This window comes from Hyla sarda, chromosome 1 (genome assembly GCF_029499605.1).
Source record: "Hyla sarda isolate aHylSar1 chromosome 1, aHylSar1.hap1, whole genome shotgun sequence".
Taxonomy (NCBI): Eukaryota; Metazoa; Chordata; class Amphibia; order Anura; family Hylidae; genus Hyla; species Hyla sarda.
In genome coordinates this window covers 597,718,578-597,742,370 of record NC_079189.1, presented here as the reverse complement: position 1 = coordinate 597,742,370, position 23,793 = coordinate 597,718,578, and the positions used below count along the sequence as shown (strand labels likewise).

The 23,793-nt window shown below is 41.3% G+C and overlaps 1 protein-coding gene across 2 annotated transcripts in view; it reads right to left on the bottom strand.

Annotated features, from left to right (window-relative positions):
- Positions 1–9,583: 9,583 nt before the first annotated feature.
- PHF24 (PHD finger protein 24) overlaps positions 9,584–23,793 on the bottom strand; it is a 146,513-nt gene continuing 132,303 nt past the window's right edge. For both annotated transcript variants that reach the window (XM_056547404.1, XM_056547403.1), the window contains exons 5-8: positions 23,360–23,562; positions 22,298–22,464; positions 15,356–15,457; positions 9,584–10,327 (exon numbers count right to left, since the gene is read on the bottom strand). In XM_056547404.1, the coding sequence (XP_056403379.1) occupies positions 10,231–10,327; positions 15,356–15,457; positions 22,298–22,464; positions 23,360–23,562 (569 nt within the window). In that variant the 3' untranslated portion in view covers positions 9,584–10,230. The remainder of the gene's footprint in view (positions 10,328–15,355; positions 15,458–22,297; positions 22,465–23,359; positions 23,563–23,793) is intronic.

The window sequence follows — 23,793 nt, the reverse complement described above, 5'->3', positions numbered from 1 at the left end:
TTCACACCTGAGACAGCTGGAGCAGGATCTTATGAGGAGTGAGCCAAGATACCTGCAGTCTGGAGAAGACACCTTCATACCTGAGACATCAGGAGCAGGATCTTATGAGGAGCGGGCCAAGATACCTACAGTATGGAGAAGACATCTTCACACCTGAGACAGCTGAAGCAGGATCTTATGAGGAGTGGGCCAATATACCTGCAGTCTGGAGAAGACACCTTCACACCTGAGACAGCTGGAGCAGGATCTTATAAGGAGTAGGACAAGATACCTGCAGTCTGGAGAAGACAGGATCTTATGAGGACTGGGCTAAGATACCTGCAGTGTGGAGAAGACACCTTCACACCTGAGACATCTGGAGCAGGATCTCATGAGGAGTGGGCCAAGAAATCTGCAGTCTGGAGAAGACACCTTCACACCTGAGACACCTGGAGCAGGATCTTATGAGGAGTGGGCCAAGAAATCTGCAGTCTGGAGAAGACACCTTCACACCTGAGACACCTGGAGCAGGATCTTATGAGGAGTGGGCCAAGAAATCTGCAGTCTGGAGGAGACACCTTCACACCTGAAACAGCTGGAGCAGGATCTTATGAGGAGTGGGCCAAGATACCTACAGTCTGGAGAAGACACCATTACACCTGAACAGCTGGAGCATCACTTATGAGGAATGGGCCAAGATACCCGGAGACAAGTGCAGAAGTTTCTTGAGAGTTACAGAAATCTCTGGATTGCAGTCACTGTCTCAAAAAAATGTGCAGCAAAATATTACATTCAGGGAACCACCATTTTTGTCCAGGACAGTTTCATTATTTAGTAAAAATTTTTTATATTCATCTCCGTTTTTTTATAATTTTTTTTGTTTCAAGGTATTTCAGGGAGCATTGTGGGTTTTTCTGCCTTTCACAGAAGGGTACCAACAATTTTGCCCACATCTGTTTGTTGGTAAAACTTCTTACAACTATATCAATGTCTATAAACCATGAATTACTATGCAATTCAATACAAACACATCCTTTTGTTTTTACAATAACAGTCTAGGACAAAAAATTGGAACTGTATAGGTTTATACCTCTAGAGCTTACGTTTAGTGGCACTCATCAAACGTACATGCAATGTGAATAGAGCTAGACTTCTGTATATAAACTGTAGATCCGGGTTCATAGGTGGATTTCCAATCTGGATGTGAATGCAGAGTTTATTATTCGTTTATTCATTTTAACTTAGTAAGAAAAATTCAGATGATCAACAAACACTAAAGCAAGAATTGTGAAATCTGAAAATGGCCCTTTTAATGCTAATAGAGAGGTCAATGCCAGGCAGCTGCTACAAAAGGCTTATCAAATCCATGGATGCATAAATAAGACACAAACGCACACAATGCAAATATAGTTTTGATAATAGATGTAGATCATAAGTCTGAACACGTCCTCCTATTTTGTGGTCACTTATGATCGGCGCATTGATTTATATCTTTATTGGATTTGGTATTCAAGTAGATTATCCTTATAGAAAAATGTACGTGTGTGTCTGTTTAATCAGTTGAATGTTTTGGGGTATTTTAATTTTTTTTACATTTTGGAAGAAATTTCTCATGTTTTGCGCAAGTTTCCACACACATGTTTTGAGACTTTTTGAACATTTCTCGTGAAAGGCAATGTGGCCTTTGGATTTATCCCAATTTATGCTGTAGGGGTAAATTGTAGCTAAAATCTATGCTATCTTGGAGATTGTGTAGATTTCAGAAATCCTTCCTGACTTATTAAATGGGTACTCCACTGCCCCAGCATTCAGAACATTTTGTTCCGAACGCAGGATGGTATGGGCTGCGGGGGTCGTCATGTCACACCACCTCAATGCAAGTCTATGTGAAGAGGGGTGGCGGTTGCCACCCATAGACTTGCATTGAAGAGGTGTGGCGTGATGTCACGAGGGGCGTAGCTGTGATGTCACGACCCCCACAGCCTTCACCCAGCATTCGGAACAAAATGTTCCGAACGTTGAGGCAGTGGAGTACCCCTTTAAAGCATAACTCCAGTGATGCTCTCCTGCCCGTTCTGCAAAGTTCGGCATGGAAAGACGCTGCACGCATTGGGCAGTCAGGCTGCCGATGCAAATACACCATTCCCAGTGAGTTCCATGCACAAGTCCTATTAAGTAGAAAAGCACTTGTGCATGAGACCCTCTTGGCGTGGTGCGATTGCCCCAGCACTTCCAACGTCTCTTCATGACACACTTTGCTGAACAGGCTGGAGAAGAAGCGCTAGAGTTACACTTTGAGAGGCATCCATCTCTTGATAACTTAAGGAAGCAGAAAGCAGCGTGCTTTCACGTTAAGGCTATGTTCACACATTGGAATTCCCGTGGGAATTCCGAATTAGAATTTCTCATGGAGATTCCGCAGCAGGAGGGTTCCTTTAATATCAATGGGATTCTGCTGCACTGTACAGATGGCAAAATTTCCACGCCAGAAACTGGCACTAAAATTCTAAATCCGGGGTCCGCAGAAAGAATAGACATCTAATCTTTCTGCGGAGTCAGAACAGAAATGCATTGTCATTTGTGAGAAGGCACCTTCTGGCACCGGCCTCTTCTGCCGGTGCTCCGCTGTTAGGGGAATGTCCACATGGTGTCACCCCTAAGCCAGTGATTGGCTGAGCAACACAGTGACAGCTAAACTTCTAGCCCCAGTCTCACCTGAGCTCTTCATTCTGGTGTTGGGGGTCAATATTATGTTATAGTGTCACTTACCCAATTACTGGCCATAGTGGCATCCTGGTTTGGCAATCAGGGATTGGCGGAGCAGTACTGAAATGGATCAACCCCCAGCACCAAAAAGAAGATTATGCCGTTATCGGGAGCAGCAATATCAAGGCAGTGGAGGAGGTATGTACATGTTTATTTTGTTCCCTAGACTTGTTTGTCTTACTGCCGGAGTAGCCATTTAAGACCAACATGTGAAATGCGGGTCTTGATAAATTGCCCCCTTTGTGTTCTAAATCTATAATATGCAATATAGAATAAAATAAAAATTCAACAGTAATACCCATGTGTACCTTGTTAAAGTTGCTCAAGTCAGTCAACCAAATAAAATATGAAGCATTTTTGGCCCTTACCCTAAAGCCTTATGGGTAAGAAAGTGAAATATTCCTGCAATGCAGTAACGCTAACGGCACGTGTTCTATTCACATAAGATATCTCAACAAATCGGTATACCGCTCACAGACCTATAGGCCCTCATTTACTAAGCCAAACCCTACAGATTTTTTATTGTTTTTTGTGAACTAAATGTTGGCGCACCCCTGTTTGGACAAAAAAATTTCTATTTTCTCACACATCACTTGGAGGGGCGTGGCTTATCAAAAAATGGGCGTAACCCGACAATTTTCAAAAATCACTCTGAGGGTGCATTCACACGCTATTACTAGCAGCGAGTTTCCCGCTGCGGGAAACCCACTGCGAGTTACGCTACCATTCGAATGGGTCCCAATAACCGAGTGCCAGAGGCTGGTGCAAAAACAGCTAAAATGGTTGGTTTTTCCCAAACCATGGTTATCATGGGCAATATGCCTAAACTATGTAAATCAAAATTAAAAAGACTGGTTCACTTAACTCACCTATCATCGGGACTTATATTCCTGACTTCATATTAATGTGTTGAAATTAAAAATAGATGTATTTTTATAATAGAGTTTGCTTTGATGTTTGCATTGTTTCATGTTATAAATTTTTTAATGTCATCTCTTAATGATTTATTCAATATCTATTGTCCAACTTTATTAGTTGCATTGCTAACATAATCAACGTTCATCCTTTTTGTTAATCTGGTATCTAGAATATTGTCGCTATTGCTGGCAGCCTCAGTGTCCAAATTAATGCTTTAAACTTTTTAAAATATTTATTGATTAAATGTGTTATTTCTTCATAAAATCAACATGTTTGTTAGACAACAATTTTCTGCAAAATTTTAAAGATGTACTCCAGTTGAACACAATTTTTTAAGATCAACTGCCTTCATATATTTAAATAGATTTAAAAATTACCTCTATTTACAAATCTTTAGACATCCAGGACTTATCAGCTGTTCAATCCTACAGCGCAAGATTACAGTAGTTCTTTTTCTGTCTGACCACAGTGCTCTCTGCTGACACCTCTGTCTGTGTTCAGAAATGTCAAAATCAGGATTAACCCCTGATCTGGACATTTCCTGACATGGACAAAGGTGTCAGCAGAGAGCACTGTGGTCAGACAGGAAACAAAAACTCAACTCACTCTGCAGCATACATAAGCCAATAAATCATGGAAGGATACATTTTTTTTAGAGAAGCAATTTACCAATCTCTTTAACTTTTTGTCACCAGGTGATTAGCCCAAAAATCGTTTCCCACGAGAGTACAACTTTAATTACTTTTTTTTTTATCTGAAATTGGAGCTATGCCTTAAGTGTACCCAAATTATTTTTCAATTCATTACCAAAACTACGGGTTTGTACTATAAAAAATAAGGCATGCCTGTTCCTTGCATGTTCCTTACGCATGGCTGGTTTGGGAGGTGTGGTCTCTTTCCCCGGTTCACAGACCACTGCTTTTTATTCACTCTATTTTTTGTCCCTTCCGATGTGGACAAAAAAAAACACACTCGTGCGCCAACAAAAAAAATCCACCCCGTGCAACAAAATAGAAAATAAGCAACGGAAAGCAACAGAGGACAAAAAAAATACCCCGAAAAACTAATAACCTACAATCTTAGTAAATGAGGGCCATAGTGTTTGTCATCTGCAGTGAGTGTATACGACTGTAGCCATCAAACGTCATAGAAAGAATAACACAGCACTCACCAATCTGCAGTATCTTTTTAACTCATATACAAACAGGTAACAGGCCGGGCAGGGGTGTTGTAAGGCAATAACTGTTTTGTGCCATAACTTTGTTGGACCTTGTTACCCCAATAAAGCTGTTTGTCCATGAATAAAGAAAATACCCTGCAGACTGGTGAGTGCCATGTAATTCCAACAATGTTTGATAAGAAAGTAAAATATAAACAGTAAAGAACATCTGCCATTAGCAAGAATGCACCAATGTAGGGTTCACCTGTAACATGATACTGATACCCTCTTACCTAACATTTTTGTCATTCACCATATTTATAAATCTGATTGTCACCATTTCTATGTTCTGACACACTAAAAAAATAAAATCACTGTGTCAATAAAATGCAGCTCACCACACTTAATATATCCACCACTAAATAGTACTATAGGGTAACAGCACTCCCTGTGGCCAGGCATAGTATTGCAGGAAGAACAGCTCAAGTGTGAAACTTTATCATTTATCAATAGCACTATCATTATAAGTGAATGAAAAAAAGTGACAGAATCCCTTCGATGGCTTAAATCTTCATATATCTGTTTATATCAATAATTCTATGATTTGAGATGCCAAATGACAGGGCCACTACAGTGATTAAACCAATGATGATATAGCCTTTCTGCATCTGAGTAGTCTCTCAGCTCTGATATAAGATGATAAAATGCAGAATAGGACTACGTCTCCTATTGTTCTGGTTAGGCGTTGACGTGAATACAGGTAAGCTAACCAGATCCCAAGTGATTCATGTAAAATCTTACAACCTCTAACTTATCTGAAAGTGGCAAAACTACTGTGAACTCAACTGGACGTTACCCAAAACATTAGCAATTCATGGACAAAGGACTTTACAATGCAGGAGATAGACCCGAAGGTTATGAAGCAGCCTCCATTGGTACATTCTCAACATAGGTCTCTGGTAAATAAAGCCCTCGGGACCTCTGCGTCCGTTCTCTCATGAGGAAATAAATAATTTATGAGATGCATTGGTCTAGATGTCCAATCCTTGTTAGGGCTCTAGATGTCTAAGCCATGGTAGGGGTCTAGATGTCCAAGCCTTGTTAGGGCTCTAAATGTCTAAGCCATGGTAGGGCTCTGGATGTCCAATCCTTGGTAGGCGTCTAGATGTCCAAGCATTGGTAGGGGTCTAGGTGTCCAATCCTTGGTAGGTGTCTAGATGTCCAAGCCTTGGTAGGGGATTTAGATTTTCCATGCCTTGGTATGGGTGACGATGCTGCAAGAGATCCTTCAGGGTGTTGAACCGATATCTACACTAGGAACATTTTCGGTGGTCCACTATTAAAAATATAAAGTCATTTGTAAAAGGACTTATCAGGGGAAGACATCTATGTATAGGGCTTATGTAACTTTAGTGTTAGCTCGGCTACATTGCAGCTTCTTCCAGATGCCCCCATGACATCCTCTCTGTAAACAATTCACATAATCCCAGAGCACAAAGCCCGGGGCACTAAATTCCCTTATTAGACCTACCCTCTAAAACTTATCTTTTATTACTTATCTATTAAAAATATAATAGGTGACCAAACAAAAGATTGAAAGAATGATGTTGTCACTGTGCTTTGCTGTATTTCACTTTTAAGGATTGAAATGTTCCATATCATAGTATATAGTCTGCAGTACTCACAGTGATCCTTTCCCCAGTGGCAGCAATCTTAAAAACTCAGATATTGCCCCCCTCTACATGTTTCAGTGCATTAGCACCGTCATCAGGGGGAACATGAGACAAACACCCTTGAAAATGGTGACCAATCTTATTTATAACCTTTAGTGTTGCCATCTTCAGTCTGCGCCTACTGATCTGACCTATCATGTGTGTGCAAACCTCATCCAATCATTTGTCCCACTCAGGAGCTCATTGTTGTCCAATCAACAGTTCTGTATCATAGACTGCCACCATCCACATGGCAGACTCACCTATCATCAGGCGTTTAGATTTTCCAATAGATGACCTCATAAACCGCCGACCGTTCATCATCAGTGGAGCAAGGCTGCCGACACACCGTCACTGCTGCGCAGGCACGCAGATTTAGGCCCAAATCTAGATCATTCCTGTCAGTGGGCATGCGCTAACCTTAAGGTAGGCGCAGCCGCACTGGTCAGATCTTCTGTGATACAGGGCAGTGGCTAATATAGACACATTGAATACTATTACAGTGAACTTAATCGCTTACAGACAAAATTAACAGGCGACACTAAAATAATGATTATTAACCTCTTCAGCCACTCAAATATTAGGATTCACAAATAGTTTTTATTGTTTCAAAGAACAAATAATAACATGTTCCCTTATTATCCCCAATAAGTTGGAGTATAAATCCATGTGAAGTGATTATAATTATGTGTGTAATTAGAGTGATAGTTACCAGGTAAGTATAGTATTATAGCTATTATATCCATTTCAATAGTAGGTTAATCTTCTGTAAATCTAATAACTCCACATCCACTCAATAGTCATTATCCTAGGACATAATAGTTGCATCATGTATGCCAAGTGATACGTGCCTTAACCTATGTGACTACAAATATAGTCAATTCCTCTAGTGTTACAACACATAACAGCATAAAGACATTGATGTTATATTGACAGACACATTTTGTTATCATAGACGATACGAGGGCTATCACAATAAATAAACCTAATTCGTCATTTAATTGGAGGGTAAATTTGTCACCTAAATACGCCCATAGAAAACAAATCTATTCACAAGAAAGCTGGAAAAGAAAAACCTTCATTTATACCCGATGGAGCCATATATTTGAGCCTATGTATCCATCTTGTCTCTTCTTTAACAAGATTGGAATCAATGTTGCCCAGTCTAGGTCCCACACGGAATTGACACAAACCTATAAACTGTAACTCTTTCAAATTCCCACAATGCTTCAAATGGACATGGCGGGATAAAAAAAGTGTCTTTTTGAGTTCGGATAGTGCTGAGATGCTGAGAAATTCTCTCCCGTCTCAGCTCCTGCGTGGTCCCACATAGATGCTTGGGCAAGTACATATGACCACATAAATCAAGTTCTTACTGCTGTAGTTGATAAACTGCCCGATTTCATACATCCGTGAATTAGTAAATACTCTCGATTTTTTTTATGTAAGGGCAGAAGGAACAGTGCCCGCAAGGGAATGAGCCAACAGTTCTACTAGTTAACCAAGAGCTAGCTTTTTGGCCAGTGTCAAGATGAATGTGGACTAATTGGTCTTTCAGATTAGGACCTCTCCTAAATGTCACACTAGACTTTTTGGGATGGAGATGCTTCACTTTTTTTTCTTTCTTTTGATAATCTTTTGAATTCTAATGACCTAGGTATGCTATTCACCTTAGAGGTGGGTGGTAGGTCCATACATTTTATAGATCTTCACATTTATATTGATGAGCATTACAGGATACAAACTCAAATTTTCAGAAAACCAACTTCTGCCAATGCTTTACTTAAAGGGTACCTCTCATCAAAAAAACTTTTGATATATTATAGATTAATGTCTGCAGAATAACTTTACAATTGCATGTTATTAAAAAATATGCTTCTTTCTATTTAATTTTCCACTTTGAAGAAATTACCACTAGGGGTCTCCCTACCAGTCCTGGCAGCAAGCATTTCAGACTCATGCTGGAGTCCTAAACACTACGAGCTGCCAGTCTGCTTTGTTCACAAAGGAGAACACTCAGAGCTGCCAGCCTGCTTTGTTCACAGCCTGTTTGGCTGTGAACAAAGCAGGCTGGCAGCTCTGAGTGTTTAGGACTCCAGCATGACTCAGAAATGCTTGCTGACAGGACTGATCGGGAAAAATACAATAGAAAGAAGCATATTTTTCATTAACATGCTATTGGAAAGTTATTCAACATTCATTAATCTAAAATATATCAAAAGTTTATTTTATGAGAGGTACCTTTTAATTGGCAAAGTTGGCATCTGGAATCGCTAAAGAAAAGCATTCCAATTGGCTGGATGTGGAGTTATTAGATTTACAGAAGATTAGCTTACCATTGAAATGGATATAATAGCTATAATACTATACTTACCTGGTAACTATCACTCTAATTACACACATAATTATAATCACTTCACATGGATTTATACTCCAAGTTATTGGGGATAATGAGGGAATATGTTATTATTTGTTCTTTGAAGCAATAAAAACAATGTGTGAATCCTAATATTTGAGTGGCTGAAGAGGTTAATAATCATTTTTTTAGTGTCGCCTGTTAATTTTGTCTGTAAGCAATTAAGTTCACTGTAATAGTATTCAATGCATCTATATTAGCCACTGCCCGGTATCACAGAAGATCCGACCAGTGTGGCTGCGCCTACCTTAAGGTTAGCACATGCCCACTGACAGGAATTACCTAGATTTGGGCCTAAGTCTGCGCGCCTGCGCAGCAGTGACGGTGTGCCGGCGGCGGCGCTCCACTGATGATGAATGATCGGCGGTTTATGAGGTTATCAATTGGAACATCTAAACGCCTGATGATAGGTGAGTCTGCCATGTGGATGGTGGCAGTCTATGATAAAGAACTGTTGATTGGACAACAATGAGTCCCTGAGTGGGACAAATGATTGGATGAGGTTTGCACACACATGATAGGTCAGATCAGTAGGCACAGACAGAACAGACTGAACACTAAAGGTTATAAATAACATCGGTCACCATTTTTGGAGGGTGTTTGCCTCATGTTCCCCCTGATGATGGTGCTGATGCACTGAAACATGCAGAGGGGGGCAATATCTGCGTTATTAAGATTGCTGCCACTGTGCAAATGGTCACTATTATGGAAAGGAGAGAAAACAAAGCAACAAGAGGTGCACCCCTAGTGAGGACCGTTTAATGGATGTAATGGATGAAACAAACATGGGTTCTTACCCTTAGGTGTTGCGCTCAGGGCACAACACCAACAGTAGCGTCTGTAGAGAAAAAAACTGCCGGACCGATGCCACGAGAAACTTCCCAGGGTGACGTCAGTCTATCCAGTGGAAGTGCAATATGGAAATTTGGGAATAAGTTCCCAAATTTCCATATTGCAAATGGTCACTATGAGTACTGCAGATTATATACTATGATATGGAACATTTCAATCCTTGAAAGTGAAAGCACGGTGACAGCATTATTCTTTTAATCTTTTGTTTGGTCACCTATTATATTTTTAATAGATAAGTAATAAAAGGTAAGTTTTAATAAGGGAATTTAGTGTCCCGGGCTTTGTGCTCTGGGTTTTTGTGAATTGTTCTCAATTGGAATTCCTGCTTCCCCTTACTGTGGGGGTTCATTGTGTTGATATCCTCTCTGTGACCCATGCAGACGCAAGTGGTCGGGTCATGGTGGATTCGGTTGACCCCGGCAGCTTGTTTAGAGCGATGGCTTCAGGTGAATTGCAGAACTGTTTGGTCGAGCAGCAAGGATATAAAGAACATTCTCCTTCAGGAAGGTATCCCAGTTCACCTGTCTGAGAGAGACATTTCTATTAATCCAAATACACTTATTCTGTACAACCGGAGCACATGTCAAGTAAAGAAGAACCTCAGTGAATGTTTTTTGCTTATCTAGTGCAGCATTGGTTATTATTATAGTAAAATGTAGAGGTTCTTGTGCTCTGACCTTATCTGTTTTAGCAGATGTGGCAGGCACAGGTTTTCAGCCATGTTCATTGCGCACAGTATAACAGAAATGATTTCCGAATGCTGCCTTTCCCATGAAGTCTATGGCTTTGCTAAGAAAGGGCGTGGAGCCTGGTGATCTAGTTACCTGGATAAACTCCAGCAGCTGAGACTAAGGAGTATGTGAGGGTCAGTTCACACCATAGGCAGTTTTGATGTGTTTTCTTATATTGCCCATAATACCCTTTTGCTCAAGCAGAGCAACAAGTTGGCGGGACAGAGGCGGGTGAGGGCCTTTCAACCATCATGTCAGCTGATTGGGATCCTATGATTGGGCCCAGAAGGTCCCGATTTGACCCCTAGCCTACAAAGCCTAAAGACTTCTAATCTTCATCAAACACCTCAATAATGATAGTTGGTCAAATTATTCTCTCCTTATGGTGAGAGTAATTTGACCAACTATGACTATTGAGGTGTTTTATGGAGATTAGAAGTCTTTAGGCTGTGTAGGCTAGGGGGCAAATCGGGACCTCCTGAGCCCAATCATAGGGTCCCAATCAGTTGACATGACTGCTGGAGGGCCCTCACCCGCCTCGGTGCCCCCAACTTGTTGCTCTGCTTTGGCAGGCTGGAATAGCAGAGTGACGATAACACTGATCAATGCTATTTTGCTGCTATTTGACTTGTTATACGGACCTAATCTCTCCCAATAACTAGGCATGGACGTTCTGTTTCCACATACCCATCCTATGTGTATGTACCTCTGCACTATACAACTGTATGCCATGTACAAAATATATAATCATATACATGAGTCTAGAAATGATTTCTTATAGTGGAAATAAAGTACAGTGATCCCTCAACTTACAATGGCCTCAAAATACAATATTTTCAGCATACAATGGTCTCTTCTGGAGCATTCTAACTTGAAACCAGACACAACATACAATGTACAGACAGTCTAGATCTGTGAAATGTGTCAATGACTTGAAGAACCAACCAATCAGAATGTACATTCACTGGTTAAACCCCTGTATTACTGAAGTACATGCACTTACTTGTGTCTGAAAGTGCCCCCTACAGTACAGGGAGGTATTACATGTTCTGTACTACTCTTTACCTGTATTACTGAAGTGTCAGGTGTCTGGTAGTGCCCCCTACAGTACAGGGAGGTATTACATGTTCTGTACTACTCTTTACCTGTATTACTGAAGTGAATGCACTGACTGGTGTCTGGTACAGCCCCCTACAGTACAGGGAGGTATTACATGTTCTGTACTACTCTTTACCTGTATTACTGAAGTGTATGCACTGACTGGTGTCTGGTAGCGCCCCCTACAGTACAGGGAGGTAATACATGTTCTGTACTACTCTTTACCTGTATTACTGAAGTGTATGCACTGACTGGTGTCTGGTAGCACCCCCTACAGTACAGGGAGGTATTACATGTTCTGTACTACTCTTTACGTGTATTACTGAAGTGTATGCACTGACTTGTGTCTGGTAGTGCCCCCTACAGTACAGGGAGGTATTACATATTCTGTACCCCTCTTTACCTGTATTACTGAAGTGTATGCACTGACTGGTGTCTGGTAGTGCCCCCTACAGTACAGGGAGGTATTACATGTTCTGTACTACTCTTTACCTGTATTACTGAAGTGCATGCACTGACTGGTGTCTGGTAGTGCCCCCTACAGTACAGGGAGGTATTACATGTTCTGTACTACTCTTTACCTGTATTACTGAAGTGTATGCACTGACTGGTGTCTGGTAGTGCCCCCTACAGTACAGGGAGGTATTACATGTACTGTACTACTCTTTACCTGTATTACTGAAGTGTATGCACTGACTGGTGTCTGGTAGCACCCCCTACAGTATAGGGAGGTATTACATGTTCGGTACTCTTTACCTGTACCAGGGTTAGCTGCTCCTTTGGACACCAGGTAAGGGCTGCTCCATTCTAATTTATTGGGACATTGAGGGACATTTACAAAGAGTGGTGTGAAGTCTTACCTATTTTAGAGCACAAAAGTTGCGGTGATAGTTGCCTACGTGTGCCACATTTATCAAAAGGTGCATGGACTTTGATAAAGTTCACTGATGCAACTTCTAAAAAAGTCTCAGATTTTGTGGGGACGTGCGACTTCTTGTGCGAAAAGTCGCATATACCCTGACTAAAAAGTCGCACAGAAATACATAGGGCAGGGCAGACCTGACAAACTGTCTATTTCTGGGACCATGTGACAATTTTGCAACATTCGCAAAAAAGTCGCACTTAGTAAATGAGTGCCCACTGCACAAAGTGCTCTATATAGGTTAAGAAAAAAAAACCTTTCTATAATGATTTTCGCAGAAAAAGTTGCACGGACCCGTGCAGATCTTTCTTACTTTTATATGTAAGGATTTGCTTTATCTATATTAGTTATCTATTTATTTTTCTTTAATCCTCCCTTTTTCCTATTTTTGGGTGACATTTTGGGGCTTCAGAACCAATTACCAGGTTTCCGTAGAGTTATGGTCTCAACATACAATGATCGTCCTGAAACCAAGGGGTCTTCCAGTGAAAAACATTTTTTTTTCATATCAACTGGCTCTAGAAAGTTAAACAGATTTGTAAATTACTTCTATGTAAAAAAACGTAATCCTACCAGTACTTATCAGCTGCTGAAGTTGAGTTGTTCTTTTCTGTCTGACAACAGTGCTCTCTGCTGACATATCTGTCTCTCGCAGGAACTGTCCAGAGCAGGAGAAAATCCCCATAGCAAACCTTTCCTGCTCTGGACAGTTCCTGACATGGACAGAGATGTCAGCAGAGAGCACTGTGGTCAGACAGAAAAGAACAACTCAACTTCTGCAGCTAATAAGTACTGGGTGATTAAGATTTTTTTTAATAGGAGTCATTTACAAATCTGTTTAACTTTCTGGAGCCAGTTGATATATATATAAAAAAAAAATGGTTCTTACTGGAATACCCCTTTAACATTGTAAATTGAGGGACCACTGTATATAAACAGAAACAGCCTGCAAGGTCAAAAGGACTCACAAGGTCAATGGAAACATCTATCATATTGTTTCGGCGCATCTACCGAAACAGCTTTATTTCTTATTCTTTCATCTTTTCTTTCCTCGTGTTGACAATTATCATTTTATTTTATGGTTTTATTTCGGCTGCCAAATCTGGCAATGTTCTCAGTTCAAGTTGTAATTTCCGTCAGGCGGATCTTTATTAGATGTATAATTTAGGCGTAGTAAGGTCTTTAAACGTTTTAACACACAGTAATAAATTAAGGCTGAGCCGTACACCGCAACCAGACATAGTAATTACAGTCAGAAGTAACAAAATGGGGGGGGGGGGGGGGGGGGGAATGAGATGTTAAATGCCATTTAATGATACTGGATCCTCAGAAATAATGAACGGGGACACGGCAGGGACTTGTTCTGTGATTTATGGGCTCTGAAGAAAATGATCTGCAAGATTCCTCCATATAAATGACTCCCACCATATTGGGAACATGATGAGAAGACAAGTAATATGACAATGTCACTTGTCATCCTCCACATTCACTAACTCCATAATATTAACAGGTCACATGATTATCTGTATTGCTAAGGAGATTGTGCTGGGACTTTTTGCTGTGATAGGGGGAGGAAGAGCAGAGTCATTCAAGTTTAGACCCAGAATTGTTCAAAATAAAGAACTGCAATGTTGTCCATCTCTCCTCTGCTGCCTACATGCCATGTGATTCTGATGGTGTATGCAAGTATCTTCTGTCTTGTTTGTTCCATGCCTTATGTTCCACCAACACCTACTTTTGTAACCTTAAAGGGGTTATCCAGGAAAAAACTTTTTTTTATATATCAACTGGCACCATAAAGTCAAACAGATTTGTTAATTACTTCTATTAAAAAATCATTTCAGTACTTATGAGCTGCTGAAGTTGAGTTGTTCTTTTTTGTCTGAGTGCTGTCTGATGACACCTGTCTTGAGAACTGTCCAGAGTACAAGCAAATCCCCATAGCAAACCTCTTCTACTCTGTGCAGTTCCCAAGAAAAGCAGAGATGTCAGCAGAGAGCACTATTGCCCGACAGAAAAGAACGACTCAACTTCAGCAGCTGATAATTATTGGAAGGATTATGATTTTTTAATAGAAGTAATTTACAAATCTGTTTAACTTTCTGGAACTAGCTGATATATATATATATATATATATATATATATATATATATATATATATATATATATAAATATACATTTTCTGGAACCAGTTGATATATATATAAAAAAAAGTTTTTTCCTGGAATACCCCTTTAAGAAACTCTTTAACACCATATATGACCGGAACCAAAACATTTCCCTAGTAGTTTTACATCTTTCAAGTCTCTCAAGAATACTTGGTGCAGCAACTCCAAAGTGCTTATACAGTATAAAAGGGGTAGTCTCATCTGGCTGATTACCTCTCTCTGCTTCTGCTGTCAGTTCACACTTCTGGGTTTCTGGTAGACGGGGCTGGGTCAGCTAAAGCACTATGCCTGCAAATGTCAGACATGATGAATGTGCTAAGATAAGCTGAGCAGCGGGAACAGAAAGCCTGATGTGCGCTCATTTCAAGAGCTCCTGGCTACTCTACACAGTGATGTCACCACTGCAGCTAAAGCAGAGCTGGTGGATGGGAACCATGACTATCAGCTGCGAACAAGAGATGAGATAAGAAGAGATACCTACAGAACCAGGCAAGTTTGCTAAATGAAGCCAAATAACAAGGTGTTTATGCTGCCCTGCTCTACACATTAAGACATAGTTAAGGAGATGGGAAAACCCCTTTAAAAGCTGCTCCATCTACATGCAGTATACAGAGATTGACAAGGATACACTCACCTGTTCTCATCTGGATCTGTGGCTAGTGGCATTTTTTCTTGGCTTTTTCCACTTGTGCTGCTGGTTGGGCTACTCTCAGACATGGGCCCAACATGGCTTATACTAGAATTATAAAAATCATAAATGACTTTAATACACATAATATAAATGATGTGAGGAAAGCTATGTATATGAGGGAAGGGACATTTACATAAGCTGACAGACATATCAACTGACCCACCCCCCTATTTCTGAAGATGTCTTTTATATCTAATAATCTCTACTAATGTTATTCTATTTAAGATATATTAAAAGACATATGTAGGTGTAGAACTGATCTTTTACCACCACAAATATCACATTACTTGCTAGAAGCCTGTAAAAGGTTTTGCTAATTAATATGGGCACTGTCATAATTAAAAAGGGCACTGTCATCTAAAACAACTTCCCTTCATGTGATAGCCTAGACGATTACCTACATTTATGTAATTTGATTCATTTACCAAAATGATTCCTTACCCCCAGAAAAAGAGTTATAAAATCTTGGCCACTAGGTGACTCACTCCCTGCAATCTGCTGTCCACTGCCTGTTGTTAGGAGAATTCCTTCTCTAGTCTAGACAGACCAAGAGGGAACACAGGAAGTGGGGGCCGGAGCTTAGCTACTGCTTTGTGCAGGAGAGCAGGGAGCTAAAATTTGTGAGCCTGTCTGCCTCCTCCAGAAGAACATAACTGTCACTGAGAGGTAAATCAAGGCTTTCTTTCTTTTAATTTCATTTCTTGGAAAACCAGTGTCACCTTGCCATGCATCAAGGTGGGCTAACCCATTTTGGCCTTAAGAACTGTTTTATATTTTCATCCACAAATGAGTATGAGGACCAGTTGTCCTTTGTAATGACATCACTAATTTTACCATAAAATGTATGGCACAACCAAAAAAAAAAAAATACTATTTGTGTGGGGAAATTGAAAGAAAAACTGCAATTTTGCAAATTTTGGAAGGTTTCGTTTTCCCACTGTACAAGTTACGGTAAAAATGAAATGTTTTCTTTATTCTGTGGGTCAATACAATTAAAATGATATCCATGATAACATACTTTTCTATTCTTGTACCACTTTTAAAAAATCGCAAACTTTTTAACCAAATTAGTACGTTTAAAATCCCTCTATTTTGCTGACCTATAACTTTTTCATTTTTCCATATGAGGCAGTATGAGAGCTCATTTTTTTGCACCACGATCTGTACTTTTTATTGATACCACATTTGCATATATAAAACTTTTAATACATTATAAAAATTTTTGGGGGGAATAAAATGTTGCAAAAAAAAATGGTCGGATTCAGCTAAATTCACATTTGTATTGACGCTATATCTAAGCTGTTCCTTTTATGCATTGATCCCTTTCCCCCATTCACCTTTGTTTTTTTTTTGTTTTTTTTGCTTTTTCCTGTTTACCCCTCCCTGTTTCTTTTATTATTTCCTGTACCCCATTGTCTTATACCCTTAATAAACTTTGTTTTAAATAAGAAAAAAAGCTGCAATTTTGGAGTCTTTTAACGTTCACAGCATTCACGGTACGGGATCATTAACATTATATTTTAATAGTTCGGATATTTACGCACGCGGCAGTACCAAATATGTTTATACATTTTTTATTTTAAGATTTTATACTTTTGGGGGGTAAAATAGGGGAGGGGATTTTTCACATTTTTTAAAACTTTTTTTTTAATACTTTTATTTTACTTTTATTTTTACACTTTAATAGTCCCCATAGGGGATTATTTATAGCAATCACTTGATTGCTAAAACTGTTCAGTGCTATGCATAGGGCATAGCACTGATCAGTATTATCGGCGATCTTCTGCTCTGGTCTGCTCGATCTCAGACCAGAGCAGAAGACCCCTGGAGATGGCCGGGGGCAGGTGAGGGGACCTCCATCCACCATTATGGATGATCAGATCCCCGCAGCAGCGCTGCCTGTGATCAAATCATAAATTTTAGTGACCGCACTGCCGCAGATGCCGTGATCTGTATTGATCACGGCATCTGAGGGGTTATCCTGTTGGGGACGGGGGGCATACCTGTACGCCCTCAGCCCGCTCCCTGTCTATAATGAGGGGCCACGCTGTGTCATAGTGGGTCGGGCCCTAATAGCGCGTCACTGATCATGGTGCCGTGCGCTATTAACCCTTTAGACGCGGCGTTCAAAGTTGAACGCCACATCTAACGTGAAAGTAAAGCATTGCTGGTTAGCTCAGGGGGCTGTTCGGGATCGCCGTGATTAAATCACGGCATCCCGAACAGCTTACAGGACAGCAGGAGGGTCCCTACCTGCCTCCTCGCTGTCCGATCGCCGAATGACTGCTCAGTGCCTGAGATCCAGGCATGAGCAGTCAAGCGGCAGAATCATTGATCACTGGTTTCCTATGAGAAACCATTGATCAATGTAAAAGATCAGTGTGTGCAGTGTTATAGCCCCGTATGGGAGCTAAAACATTGCAAAAAAAAAAAGTGAAAAAAAAAAAAAAGTTAATAAGATCATTTAACTCCTTCCCTAATAAAAGTTTGAATCACCCCCCTTTTCCCATTTAAAAAAAAAAAAACGGTGTAAATAAAAATAAACATATGTGGTATCGCCATGTGTGGAAATGTCCGAATTATAAAAATATATTGTTAATTAAACCGCACGGTCAATGGCGTTTGCGCAAAAAAAGTCCAAAATAGCGTATCATGAAAAAAATAACTGGTACTGCTAAAAACGTCAGATCACGGCGCAAAAACTTAGCCCTCATACCGCCCCATACGCGGAAAAATAAAAAAGTTATAGGGGTCAGAAGGTGACAATTTTAAACATATAAATTTTCCTGCATGTACAACAAAATCAAACCTATATAAGTAAAGTATCATTTTAATCGTAAGGACCTACAGAATAATGATAAGGTGTCATTTGTACTGAAATATGCACTGCGTAGAAACGGAAGCCCCCAAAATTACAAAATGGCATTTTTTCTTCAAATTTGTCACGCAATGATTTTTTTCCCGTTTCGCCGTAGATTTTTGTGTAAAATGACTGATGTCTTTACAAAGTAGAATTGGTGTCGCAAAAAATAAGCCTCATATGGATTTTTTGGTGCAAAATTGAAAGGGTTATGATTTTTAAAAGGTAAGGAGGAAAAAATTAAAGTGCAAAAATGGAAAAACCCTCCGTCCTCAAGGGGTTAATGGCACACATCAGCACGATCACTGATAGCAGCCAGGACCGGCCACGCATGACCCGAGCATCGGTCCGATGCTGGTAGTCATGTACAGGACGTAAATGTACATCCTGGTGCGTTAAATACAGGACGTAAATGTACATCCTGGTGCGTTAAATACAGGACGTAAATGTACATCCTGGTGCGTTAAATACCACCGCACCAGGACGTACATTTACGTCCTGCGTCGTTAAGGGGTTAATCTAATAAAACCAATATAAACACATATGAATGTCCCATATAAATGTTTTAGCATCAGAGACGCCATATCCAAGAAGCAACTTCTGTTCCAGACTCCTGAGTTGTCTTGGCTGTGTGCTTAGTGTCATTGTCTTGTTGGAAGGTGAACTTTTAGCTCAGTCTGAGGTTCAGAGCACTCTGGATCAGGATTCCATTAATAATATCTCTGTACTTTGCTTCATTCAGCTTCCTGTCCCCACAGTATGATGTAAAGCCAGTGCATTGTTAACCCCTTCTCTCTTCACATGCCATCTATAGTTATGAACTATAAATCATCCATCAGTACAGTGCAGGCCTGTTTAGTCCAGTGCACTTTCATCAGCACTGTCATGGCATGGTAGTAAGGGTGTTGGTGGACTGTGATTGACCAGGCAACTATGGGAGGAAGTAACTATGTGTGCATTACTAGAAAACAGCCCAGCATTGATACCCACCCCCTGAAATGGAGAGAATATGAAATAGCTGTGCACTATGGAGAGGACTCTCAGGAGCTATATTACAGAAACATACACCAATGTCCCCTTAAAGCTTCCTCCTCGGAGATATCATATCTGAGAAGCAACTTCCTCTCCAATTCTTCTTGATATTTTCCTGCTACATTGATGAAACTCCCCCCCCCCCCCCCACCCCCAGACCCTTAGACTGGAGTTCGCATGCACATTTTTAGGATTACAGTCAAGTCTCTTGTGGTTCCCACAAACATTGCTAAATATTTTTTTTTTAAATCACGGGGTTGAGGGTCTAGTTTTGGCTGTAAGGCAACTGACTGGGGAAGGAGCCCTCCCCCACCTCCTCCATCTACAACAGAAGCCCAGAAATAGTCCTGCCCTTTGGTAAAGCTGTATCACCTCCGCCATCTGCCAGACAAAAAAGAAAGCGATCAGACCATGGCTGAAATACTTATCTCCGTATTCATAAGCCTTGTGTATCCACATTTTGTACTTAACATTAAGGCCTGTCTATTAATTCCCATATTAATCGTGAGGGCAGGATAATCGAATAAGAAGCACTATGAATACGATGAGGCCAATAATGGAATCTTCACATCTCCTTAATCTGATTATCGTCCTATTGCTCGAGAAAATATCATATTTTATTGTTGGAGAAAATAAAAGGCACAAGAGAGTCATTATCTTTTATTAACAAGACCATTAGGGACAATATGTTCTGCATATTTAAATTAGATGAATTAAAACCCAATATCCCACAATGCAGGACGCTATATCTTAGAGCTATAAGGATCATGCTGAGTTAATTTTCATGCAAAAATTATGTTAAAACAACAACAAAAGCCTGTATGCCTTATTCGTACCTCCCGGGGGGCTAAATGACTTGGGACCCCTACCCTATCAGCCTCCATCTCTATTATATCATTGTCCATCCATTAAAATGAGCACTATGTAATGGAAAGAGGATTTTATATGGCGGCTCATAGAAGTTTTGGTTTGTCCCTGTGCATGCCATGTTTACACCATGCTCAATTGGTCTTATTGGGCCCAACGTGTGCCCAGATTGTGTCCCCGAAACCATTACACCGCCACCACCAGCTGATACCAGGCAGAATGGATCTATGCTTTCATGGTGTTTACACCAAATTCTGACCTGGATATCTGAATTTCACAGCTTAGATCAAGACTCCTCAGACCAGAAAACGTTCTTCCATCTTTAATTGTCTAGTTTTGGTGCCTGTGTAAATTGTAGTCTGTTTCCTATTCTTAGCTGACAGGAGTGGCACCCGGTGTGGTCATCTGCTGCTGTAGCCTATCTGCTTCAAGGTTGGACATGTTGTGTGTCAGAGATGGTATTCTGCAGACCTTGGATGTAACCAGTGGTCATTTGAGTTACTGTTACCTTTCTCAAACCAGTCTGCCCATTCTTCGTTGACACCTACAAGGCTTTTTCATCCACACAACTGCTGCTCATTGGATATTTTCTCTTTTTTACACCATTCTCTGTAAGCTCTAGAGATGGTTTTCATGGTAGATCATCTGGTTCTGAAATACTCAGATAGGCCCATCTGGCACCAATAACCATGCCGTTCAAAGTCAGCTAAATCCCTTTTCTTTCCCAGTCTGATGCTTGGTTTGAGTTTTAACAATTTGTCTTGACCATGTCTACATGCCTAAATGCACTTAGTTGCTGTCGTGTGATTGACTGATCAACCATTAGTGTTGACAAGCAATTGAAGAGTATATGGCACAAGGTAGGTTGGGGCACTGTTACAGGTGGTGTATTGGGGCCCAGGTGCCTCTGGTTATCTTTGTTTCACCCTACAATGACTATGCATAGACAGTTGTGAAGTTCATGAGCCCTAAGGGTGCATTTACACAAGTGTATTTTGCTTCTGAACGGGGCGGGATCTCTGTGGACTGTCCGTGGCAAAATCTCAGCTGCCGGAAATCCGTTGCAGACCCCAATGAAGTCAATAGGATCTGCGGTGGATTTTTAGCAGCGGAGATTCTCCGCTGCTGAAATCTGTGGATAGCCCGCCCCTTTCAAACTCGCAAAGGATAGGGGAAAAGATGTTTGATTGCGGGGGTCCCGCCGCTGAGGACCCCCTCGATCTCCCTGCTGCACCCCGGCATTCAGGTGCAGCACTGGAGGCTCGTGACGTCACGCCCCCTCCCATAGACATGCATTGAGGGGGCGTGGCCGTGATGTAACAAGCGTGGCCGTGACCTCACGAGCCTCTGCCCCGCATCGCCAGTCATCCGGCACAGAGCGAAGTTCCTTTGGATAGGGAATAAGATATCTAGGGGCGGAGTACCCCTTTAAATGCTGCTGTGTCTCTATGACGTGTCAACAGGCACGTGCACCCATAGACTCAAAAGGGGGATAAGATAGCTGATCGCGGGGGTCCCACCGCTGGGGACCCCCGCGATCTCGGCTCTGGCACCCCAGACATCCGGTGCACAGAGCAAACTTCGCTCTGTGCCAGATGACTGGCGATGCGGGGCGGAGGCTCATGACGTCAAGGTCACGCCCACTCGTGACATCACTGCCACACCCCGTCCCATAGACTTGCATTGTGGGGGGAGTGGCCATGACGGCACAAGTGGGCGTGGCCTTGATGTCATGAGCCTCCGGCGCTGCACCCGACACTCTAAACGAAGGCTGGGTGCAGCAGGGAGATGGCATGGGTCCCCAGCGGCAGGACCCCTGCCATCAGACATCTTATCCCCTAAGGCAGAGTACCCCTTTAAGCTCCTGCCCTTTATAAGCACCTGCCCTATGATGCTTTCACTGATTGGAACCTCTGATGGGTGATGCTGTCCCCATTCAGCTGACAAGACTGCCGGAGGTCCCTTACCTCAGGAATTGTGTTGTGTTAACATATGTAAGGTTTTTACATACTTTTTTTTTATAATAAGAAGTGCCCATTTTTTTGGGCTTGAGCCCTTGCCCCTCAAAATGCCTGTACACGTGCGTGTCAATAATTTTGTGTAATGATAGTAACACATTATCTAACCTGACATTACAGGACACGGTCTCCTTAGACTGCTTCCGGAACCATCCATGTTGGGCTCTTCTACACTCGCTGCCGGTGATCAATCCATCATTATCCTGGTCCAGAGTAAGAAACGTGGCACGGGCTCGCTCCCGCTCCTTCACTGATAAGAGCCTCAGCAGGGAATACTAATTACGGGAAATTACACCAAATTACGACAGAATGCAAATAAAGATGAACGTACTATTCCTACATGGTGGCATCATAGCCCTGGGGCTTGGTCTTCCTAATATAATTTATTAACTTTCCCTGGGTTTGTTTGGATTTCTGTTGGGAACTTCAAAATGGCCACAGAATTTGAAGGAAGATATAAAAGCATAGAAAACATCAGCAGATAAGAACCATTCAGACCATCTAGTCTACCCAATACATGAAGAAGCCAAGAGATTTCTCCATAGTCGAAAGGGTTTTCCGGGCCTTTTCTTATCAGTGGGAGCCTGACACCCAGGGGTTGGCAACCAACCTGCTTGTCTTTGGGCTAAAAAGTTGTGTTGTGAGTCCACCACTGCTGCTTTCCTTTTGTGAAATGGCTATTTCCTGTTTGAGTTCCCTCCCTCCAACTACAAGTTCCAGGATCCCTTGTTTGTAAGTGTAAGGTGACTTTTCTCCCTCCCACACATCAGTTACCCCACCCATTGAAGCACAGCTAGGCTTCCTTCCATGCTGTGCTGTGATTGAAACTACAATTCCCTGCAGCCCAGTGAAGAGTGATCTCCCTTCCACCCAGGGGTCGCTTCACCTATTGTCACACAGACAACACCTTTCAACACCTGACTAGCGATGTAGTGTCAAGACGACACTCATTTTGTATGCTGTGAAAAATAAACATTGGGGCAAAGATCACATAAGAATTGCGAGACCACCATCAAACACCGGTACAGACACTATAATATGAAACACACTAACTGTACAGCCTATGTAGCACAGATATATATAAATGTATATATAAAAAAATAATAATACGGAACTAAGAAACCAGCAGTAATCTCATCATTCGTATGCAACAGAGCGAACACGACTGACCTGCGAGCGCAGCTTTTGCAGTAAGCAGATAGACTCATGGGAGAGAAAGTCAGCCCACTCTATCTGCCCTTTCTTCTCCGGGTCCATGGAGGAGAACTGAAGACTGGCTTGTTCCTCCAGCTCATCGCTCAACTGTTTCTCCTGCATTCGCCGGTTCACCAGGTGCTTGTAATGGAGGAAGTCATCCAGGGTGAGCGTACATTCTGTGTGTATGAACAGTCATTTACAGAAAGCTTATTAATATACGTATTATATAGAGACATTGACAATTTTTTCTTAAAAAAGCAGAAATATATATATATATATATAGGTCTAGAAGGTCTGCAGACGTAACAGTTACTGTATTGGGGTTATTCAACATATTTGCTTTCTTCCACAAACAGCGCCATTCTTATTCTCAGGTTGTGAGTGGTATTACAACTCAGCTCCTTTCA